Raw genomic sequence first — 10,177 nt, 5'->3', positions numbered from 1 at the left:
CTAACCTGAATGAGTTGCAGCTGCACCAACATTTTGCTTAAAAGAATATTGCAGTTTGACTTGCATGTTAACACAACTTTTTATTGACTTCCGTAGATCCATAATCTCGTGATGGAGTTGCTCCATGTGTCCTCTCATTTCATATATGAGTTCCATCTCCTATCATAAGACAACCATAAACTTAACTTTGGCGCATCTTTATGTTGCATTAAAGCACAACTTTAGAAGATCAAAAAACATGTGGGTGGGAACAATAATTAACTCACAATGGTTTGATGAGTGATGGCGGGAGACGATTGAGGGATGCTATTGTTATGTGACCATTTAAATGAAAAAGATGGTTCTATAAATGGAGATGTTGTAGTGGCTGTCTCAGATGGAGATGTTGTAGTTGTTGTCTCAGATGGAGATGTCGTAGTGGTTGTCTCAGAGTTGCAAACAACATCATTAGGTTTCCATGATCGTTCTAAATATGATGCTTGATCTACGTATTCATTATATTTACTACATTTTGTCTCAGTTATGCTCCTACGATCTTCAGCTACAACTAAACCATCTTGTAGTTCAATTTCTTTCCCAGACTCTGCTTTCTTTCTCACTACTAAATCCTGTTTTTCTGTTTGGGTTTGTGATTGCTGGATCCGACTCGTCATTAATTGGTCAATAAGATCACGCAAACCACTCCCAAGAAAACTCGAGACGTTTTTTCTATATAAACAACAAAGTAGTTTCTGTTAGATATATATCATCAATATATATTGTTGCTCGTGTTTTCATCTTTACGCGTGAATATGATGATCATGGTACAAGTCACTATGTTGTTATTCATAAAATTTCACAACTTTTATCTAACAATGATCAACTAATTACATTAGTAAAAAAGCAAAATTCCGCACATGTAATGCTCATTGCAATATTGCAAATAATTAACTTACATGATCTTAATTGTGATGCATAATTATGCTGGAAAATCATCCAAATGAGTCAACCTTCTCAAAACCGACATTGTCTTTTAATGCACGAATGTGACACATATCTTTGGACACTGAGTACACTTCGCGCCGGTCACGTGGACATACTAAAATCATGAAATGTTGACATGCTACGATCTTTGGGCACCGAATGCGCCACATGGATATTTAGATTGCCACATGACAAGATCTTACCATATCCATGTGATCGACGTTTGGTGAACCTCGTGCCAAAAATAGATTCATGTCGATTTCTTTGAGGTTTGTTCAACAATATTTATCTTTGAAAATAAAAATGGCAATATTTGTTTTGGGAAAGTTGACACTTAAATATTCGTTTTGATGATTTTCCCTTCTCTTAACTTGTAATTAACAAGAAATGTAGAATGGATAACTTGCCTTTCAAGAAGTCGTTGTATGTCTCCATTGGCTGATGATTGATCTTCAAGCATCTCTTCGTACCTTGCTTGTCTCATGTCTTCCCAGTCACTTTTTGGACGGGAGATGTGGCTGATCCAATCATCGTTTGTGTCGAAAAGCTGCATATCACAAGACTCGTCTTCATCCGACTCACTATGTATTTGAGAGTTCTCGCTTGTCATCCAATCATTAAAGCTTTCTAATGCTTGCATCCTCCTATTCCTATTTTCCATTTGATCATAAGAGGTTTTAGCTGACATGAATTGACCTTCATCTTCATAAAAGTCATCATTATCATCATCATCATTGTTATTCTTATACTGATCATCTTCCTTAATCTTAGTGGGGCTGGAATAACTATCTACGAATTTGACTTGGTTCATTGCAACTTTGGAAGGAGCCATTGAAACGTGTGTTGATTGATTTGGAACCATGATCACTTGTTTCTTGTTGGTGGTGGTAGTCTTGGTCTTAATTTCCACCTCCTTAGTGGTGGTGGAGGTGGCGGCCACAGATTCCTCACTTGCTATGTTCTTTTGATCATTTCTTTTGTCTTTCCTTGACTCCATTACTCCTTTCTCATTTCTGGAGTTAAACCTTTCCAAAAATCTCAATTGATATCAAGGTTTTTATATATAGAACACAGAATGAACATTTAATTGTTTAAACTTATTAAAATAAGCATTGGCTTTCTAGTTTTTACTGATAAACATTGATTGAATGGATCACTTAGATAATGAAACGTAGACATTTTTGTGCATCATGTTTGCCATACACTGACCAAGTGGGCATATATTAAAATATTGCCGGCGTATCACACCTTTTGTAAATAATACATATTTTTCATTAAGATATTTCGGTCGGCGTGTATATTCCTCCAAAAGAATGTTTGCAGCCGACGTATTTCGCTGAAAGATGTCACCTGTCATGTATTTAGGTAGTTCACATGAGAGCGCATATGGTGAATTCGGTGCCCAAAGATGTCCATGTGTTTCTTTGTGATCCATTCAATCAATTTTTGTTAGTGAAACGTAAAAAAAGTCTATTTAGTTTGAGACGTTTAACTGATAGTTTGTTCTCATAAATTTTTCCGTGTTCTATATGTATGGTTCATGTTTCATCCTAGACTCGTTAGAAGAATTGCATAAAAAGATAATTTAGCTAAATTCATTGCTCGTTTTTTTCTTTTTAAGATTTAAATTATAATAAGAATTTGGTGTTTTTAATTATAACGAATGCATTAACGCCTATAAAAATAGATAGAAAGCGTCAACAATTTCGTTTTGATACGTTACCCAATATGCCCGTCCTCATATTTGGGAAATTACCATGTGAACTGGAGTGGAAGTTTACCTTATATCCATGATCATATCTTGGCCCTTATTGGATTCCAATGGCTTTGGAACGCAAAACATGGGTGTTTTGTCTTCTGGTTTTGGTTCCGCTCCAAGACGTAGGAGTTTAAAACGAAGCAAAGACTGTAAAGATATGAAGACAAAGGAAACTCCTAAAGATTATGAACATCAAATATATAAGGAAACTAAAGAATTGTAGCCTAGAACTTGTTAAAAATATCAATCACCATAACATGTATGTAGTTATGAATTATGATAGTTGATTTTCTCATCTAGTTATTAGAAAAGTTATTATAGTTGTTTTCTTTTTGTCACATATTGTTTAAACATGTGTATGCTTTTCATATCTTTTGAAAAGGAGAACATAAAATTCTCTATATATTTAAATTTCAATACAAACGTACTTGGATACGGCCTCGATGTTTAAAGTTTGAGACCACTTTACGTTCCACAAACGATTTAAGCTCGCGATGCTTATCTTTCTCCATTTGCATAAGAAAAGTGTCAAAAGCATGTCTTCCTCGTATCAAATGGCGTGAAACTTTAACGCCCTTGATACCTTTGGGTTCTCCTTCAATTTGTTTAGTATGTAAATTGGTTCGAATAAGAGGCAATGACTGGTTTCCTTGTCCAGCAACATTAGAAGCCGCCAACTCTTCTTCTCTTGATAGCTTCTTGATAATATCCACCACTTGAATCTTCTCCTTTTCTGCAGCACCCGGATTCGAAGCCTTGCTTTCTCTACTCGGAAGTGGACATGAAAACTGCCTTAAAAGACTTTCTTTATCAGTTTCCAAATTAGCATCAGAGTTGGTTGGAGAGCTTGGTGAGGCATTGTCGGTTTTATGATCCTTACATGTTGGTCCAGAATCATTATTGTTGGGGTTCTTGTCTTCAGCCAAACCTTTCCATCTTTGAAGAAGAGAAGAAACACCGCTTGAATTTGGGGATTCCACAACATATCTTGATTGCGAAGGAGAATCTTGTAGTCGAGAACATGAAGAATCCGTTGTCGTTTTCAAATTCACCGCATTTTGGTTTTGTTGATCACTGAAAACGACCTTACGAGCCAACACCCAGTGGTCGTTGTTCTGCGATTGTTTTTGTAAACAACTATTATTACTGTTACTATTGCTAATATTAGTGTTGTTTTTCTTCGTCTTGCTCGCATTCTTATTGATGTTATCACTTTTCTCTTTATTTTTAACATTGTCGATGAAGGTCGAAGGCAACCATGAATAATCAACATCATTCTCCGATTCATTCGCATTTGTCCCAGATTTCCCATTGTTATCACCAACGGTCGGAAGCCACGAATCATCAGCATTGTTTTCAACTTTCTGGTGACGGGAACCCTTGGATTCTATTGTTATTGTCGAGTTGCGACTGATCGTAGGTAACCAAGAATCATCGGTTTTTGAATCCTGGGAGGGAAGCCATGATGAATCTTCATCTTGATCTTTATCATCGGCTTTGTTCTTTCGAACATACTGAGGATTAATGTATCCCATATTGTTTGCAGAACGTTTATGATCCTTGAGAGAGACGTAACTAAATGGCGAAGAAGATGCAGCCACTTCAATCTGCATAGACGCCATTAAAATGCACACCAACTAATCCAAGATTATGTGATCGGGAAAATATATATAGGTCATTCATTCAACATAAACTGAAAAACATAATTTTTATGAGTTTAAATGAAAGAGCTAAAAGTTTTGTGTTTTGTGTTTTGTGAATTCATGTAATCTTAGGAACAGAATCATAGGAGTGAAACCGTTGTGAAGGTAAGGACATGGTTGATTACCTATTTTATCCGTACATTTCTATGCGTATTCAAGTGTCAACCACCAATTACGGCAACTCTTTTTCCTCCTAATTTCTAGCTTTATTTATTATTCTTTTTTTTTAGTTTTGTTTATTCGGATCATACTATTTTGATAGTGCAAATTATATTACCACTAGTTCGAGTCCATCGTGTTACGGATGTCTATTTATGTTTTTGTTTTCAAATGTTTTGCTATTTTATATTTTATAATGATTTATTTTTTTTAATGTACTTTAGTTTTGATTTAATACGTATATATTAGTTTGTTACATTCATTGTTTGGGTTCTTTCAATTGAGATGCGTAGGTTTTTAGATCTTCAAAGAACGAACATAAACAAACACGAATATGTTGATTTTTTTAGACGAACAAACATAAACACAATATTTTTCTTACGAAAAAGGGTGTTTGATGTAGGTAACGATGGTGGTTGATGCATGAGATGGTAGGTTGACGATGATGAGTGGTAATCAGAAATTACCGGTGATGGAAAGTATAGAACGACGAAAAAGAATATGTAGAGAATAGAAATTAAATTATGGTTTGATAATGAAAGAGTTTCACAAATAAATGAGATGCTATAGTTTAATCCGTTTATGGGCTATCCGGGTTTGGTAAGACCCATTACCTGTGAAAATTATTGTTTGATGATTCAAGGGTTATTTTATAAATTAATGAGATGTTATAACATATTTAAGGACTATATCCGGGAATGGTAAGACTCATACCGCGAATTCATGTCAAATTCATGAGAAACCTCAAATAATAAATCAAACAATCTGATGACTTGAGAGGAGGTGAGAAGTAACTAGAGAGGAATACATAGAAATTTTTAATACACATTTATATATAGATAGATATGTTAGTTATGTTTTTTAGGGTTTACCAAATGAATCCTTATCTAATACTCCCTCCGTCCCATTATAAGTGTCCTAGTTTGAATTTTCAAGTCTTTCTTTTACAACGTTGACCGTAAATATTTTTGTTCGTGTCATATAATACTTGATGAAAATTATATCAATGTAAAATACGTTTAAAACCCAATCCATTCATATATTTTACATCAAGTATTATATAACAAAAACAAAAATATTTTCGGTCAAAATTAAACAAGAAAGACTAGCAGACTAGAACACTTATAATGGAACGGAGGGAGTAATTATTATTGTGAACATATTGTATTAGTTATGTTTTTCATATTTAGGTTTTGTATTCTTTTCTATTAATAAAATAAAGAAGAATATTTGATACCATAAATTTTTGGGAAAATTCTTAACATAACCTACTTTGACCAACTTTTTTAGAAATAGCCTAGCTTTTCAAAAAAAATCCTCATAATAGCCAATTTTTTTGTCGGATTTGACGGAAACAAGAACATATCCGAAAAATTAGTATAGCCTATCAGATGTTGACGCATATTCAATTTTTCCGACGGATCCGACGTTTCTTTAAGCCATCCATCGGATTATTGTTCTTGGCGAAGTAATAATAAAAAGTCGGATATGACGTTTCAATTCTTGCTTTCGTCGGATCCGACTGTTTAATTTGCCCGTCGAACTCTAGATTTTCAATTCGCGGGTTTTTGATTTTGAGTTATGGAGTGAGACTGAACACTATGGTTTTGTTTACCTCGAAAAATTAAGCAATTTGCACTATAGACTGCTTGATTTTGTGAAAGACGGAGATGGAGGTTGGTTATGGAGGTTTAGGGGTTGAGAGGTAGAAGATGAAGAATTCCATCAAATCCATTAATACGTTAACACGTGGTGCGATTTTTAAAGGTTCACAAATTCCGTCGGGTTAGTTCTTGTTATAGTCGAATATGACGGTATTTTTAGGCCATTTTGGGGATTCTTGTAGAATTGTGGTATTTCTTAAAAATTTTGAGTTAAATTAGGCTATTTTGGGGATTTTTCTAAATTTTTTATGGTATCATAGCTTAATCCATCTTAACTCTAAAACCCACCATCACTGATATCATAGCTTAACTTTTGGGGATTTTTCTAAATTTTTATTGTACCATGCCTATTCTCTAATATCATAACAAAAATGAGTATGTCAACCAGAGGACCCGGGTTCGAACCCAGTTCAGAACGTTTTTTATTTTTGTTGTTATTTTTATAACATTTTCTTTAATATATATTAATCAAATTAAATTATTAAAAAAATTATAAATCAAATAAAATTATTTTAAGTTAAACAAAATTAAATATAAATTGTAGTTTATCATTTTTTTCACCCAAAACCAATCTTTGCTTTAGTTAAGTTCGTGAAACCCATTTAATATTATAACTTTGCAATATATTTAAATAATGATTTTCGAGATAAGAACTTGACCGATAAAAGCCGTTTTCCTCAAATATTTTAAATATCGTTTTTGTGATAAACTAACAAGTAAATAATAATATTCCGTTAAAGACTAAAAATAATATTAAAATAATAATACTTTTCGTTAACTTCATAACTCTCTAAAATTTTATATCGTTCAAACCCGTATTAAATAATCTATATAATCCTCAATATAGTAGCTATTAATTAATATGCATTAATCTTAAAACCAATAAGAAATCCGTTAAAACTTTAAATAATATTATAATGCCCTAAGATATTAAAATACACTATCATAAGTGCCAGCGAGTTGCTGCGGGTTTGCGCAACTTATCCCCTTGTATTGGTTCGTAGAGTTTGTTGTGGTGTGTAATGTGTTATCAGTACAAGCACGCTGCCGCCCGTGCATATGGTTTGTTGGGTGTATTTTGGGCGAAGGTGCACACTATGGATTGTGTTTTGTGAAATATATGTTAATAAAGTATGCTTATGGGTTTTGTGATTTTTAATCAACATAATTGATCGAATGTATGTTAGTTGGTGAATAGTTAGAGTTAAAATTCAGAAGATGAAATAAATACTCAAATTAAAGTCATCAAGTTGTCAGTCAATGAATCGTAAAAGGGTAAAGCGATGGGCATACGTGATTTGATTGTGCACATGCATACTGGCGTATGCATATATATTGCATAAATGGTGTTATAAAGTGATAGATTTGTATAAAATCAAACTAAAAGGACAAATCAGTTATGTTTTTCTTATTTTTCAACCGAAGTAAAATCGAACCATTGAAAATGAGCGAACGATTACCGATGTATATATATACAATGAACAAATATAAACCTAATAATAGAAATGTTAAAAAACTTTCATGAAAAAATTAGAAATCACTTAACCCATTCAGTCATTTCAAGTAGGATCAATAATATGTTGTTTTATGTAGTTATAAGTATAGAAACAATAATCAATTTATATAGCACCTTGCAAGAAACTATAAAGATGTTTTGCAACTAATTAGAGTATTCTTCATGTAGAAGCAAGGCTATAGGAACCTCAAAAAATTTGCTCGCACCTTTTAGCTTTTCTAATAGCTTCCGTTTTAGCTTACGACATATTCAATGAACATGATGTTTGACATGAGCAAAACTAATAATTTACCATTTAACCCTTCAAAGAGTTAAAGGAACTTTTCATGGGTTCATCGTCTCAAAAGTGGGCCCGTTAAGAAAGCAGTAGAAACATAACTGGCTCCGTTCTGTTTAGTAAGCTCGTATATGTTTTTTTTAATTATGGTTGTTGTAACGTTTGATGAGTCAATGTACACGTGGGAATCGAGACATAACGGGCTCCATTGTTTGGATCGTTTACAAAACGAACCAAGCGGAGAAGCTCGTTTACAATCGAGCGAAAACCGAACGAGCATTTTCCAAGCAAATTCCTGAAAGAGCAACGAGCAAGTTTAAACGTGGACAACCCTAATATTGTAGTGTAATAGTTAAAAATAGCTTTGTATTTTGTGTTTTTATAAACTACTTATTGATCCAACAAAAGTACAAACTTATTTTACAATGCTTATTTAAAAATATACATGTGAACATGTGGTGGTTTATAGTTCACAAAAGTCAAAATTTTAATTTAAAGACAAATTTGTTACATCAAAGATTTGACATCCAACACCGAAGTACAAGGATGTTGGGTTGGTTGCACTTTCTTTGTAACAAGCAAACACAATTATTATGTATGTTCGGATCTTCCCAATAAAACTACACAAAACAACAATACCACATTTCATATTTCAGAAATAAAGGAAAAATGACATTGATACAAGTGAGCAAATAGAGAACCAATTCTAGCACTATTTTTATAGAGAATAAAATACATTATAGCATTTTCAGCACATTACATAGATCAAAAATAATTTCCTAAGCAGGCTTTGCCTAGGACCAGTTTTAACCGAACCTTACAAGCACATTTTGAAACCAATTGTGTATCTCATTGTGTCATAAAGGGGCTAATCTTCCATGTGAACAGCTGCATTTTTCCAAAAGTTTTGATCAAAAACCAGCAAACCATAACAAGAATCTAAAAATAGAAGTCTTAAACTGAAAAGATTTCCATCCCTTTTTGTTACGTAATCAAACATAACTGGTTGACTTAAGTCACCTTAGATCCACTCAGGTACGCACGGTTGATCTGACTTGATTCTATGAAGAAAGAGGGTGCACAGCTTCTTTAATGATCATACTTAAACATAGATGATAGGAAAATAATTATATAAATGGTCTCAAAGAATAATTTTTGAACATGACATTTCAAAACGGTTAATGAAAGGTTTTAAAACCAGCCTCTAAATGATGTAACTGAACCTAAACAATGGTTTGATTTTATCCTTTTGTTAAAATTTATTTATGTTTTGAATGCAATTGAAACCGAAAAAGCAAACCAAAACAAATTTATAGATTTTCATTTTTTTTTGAATTTGAAGTAATTAATAAAAATAAAAAATTATAACAAATGTATAATAATCAATTAATTAACATCTTAAAAAAATTAGACTCAAATTTATTATTTTGGGACAACTTGGAAATGCCTATAATGCCCTTCATCTCTTTGTTAGACTCAGCATTATTATTTCCTGCAAGAAACGCTATATTGTTACAATCATCATCCATGTCTAAATCAATTGTTTCAAACTGACAAACTGAGTGATTAAATAATCAGATATGTACAACTTCAACATTTTATGAAGCAAACTCCTCTTTCTACAATGTAGCAAGTAGTTGCATGCATATGAAAAGATTGATGGTGTTGAAAAATTGTTAAAATGAGTCTTAACAAATAGGAAGATGACTTTTATTCTAACTTTGGACTAATAATTGTATTTATATATATATGTGGTATATGAATAATTATTTTTAGGTTTGTGCTCTATTTTATGAGAGTTTCACAATGAACTAAATTGTGTCCAAAACATAGCTAAGATGAATCAGATATCAACGCTCTAAATGGAGTGGTTTAGTGGTTGGAATGAATATTGCTAAACTTGGGTGGCTCTAATAGGAATTTGTTACGACCGAAAAATCCAGGCATAAATGGCATAACCGGAAAAAACAAAACCGAATCAAACCCAACATAAAAACCAAAACGAAAAGGCTTGAAAAGTTTACAAATACCAACCCATGCACACCCACACGGCCCTACCGTAAAGGCGTTTATTCTCAAAATGTAAGATAAAACACAAAATAAATGTACCTTAAGATACAACCCCCGATTTTTTAC

General features: G+C 32.9%; 1 protein-coding gene across 1 annotated transcript; it reads right to left on the bottom strand.

Moving 5' to 3' along the window:
* On the bottom strand, positions 1-1,960 carry LOC143573608 (uncharacterized). The gene is made up of 3 exons (XM_077058441.1): positions 1,308-1,960; positions 267-708; positions 1-159 (listed from the first exon to the last, which is right to left on the bottom strand). Exons 1-3 carry the CDS (start codon positions 1,958-1,960, stop codon positions 1-3), a joined length of 1,254 nt encoding a protein of 417 aa, XP_076914556.1.
* Between the last annotated feature and the right edge of the window lie 8,217 nt (positions 1,961-10,177).

Source organism: Bidens hawaiensis, unplaced genomic scaffold (assembly GCF_021521415.1).
Source record: "Bidens hawaiensis isolate Kalapana, Puna unplaced genomic scaffold, B.hawaiensis_p1.1 tig00026597_1, whole genome shotgun sequence".
NCBI classification, from domain to species: Eukaryota; Viridiplantae; Streptophyta; class Magnoliopsida; order Asterales; family Asteraceae; genus Bidens; species Bidens hawaiensis.
Note: the sequence above shows the minus strand (reverse complement) of the source record. Positions and strands in the feature narration are given on the sequence as shown.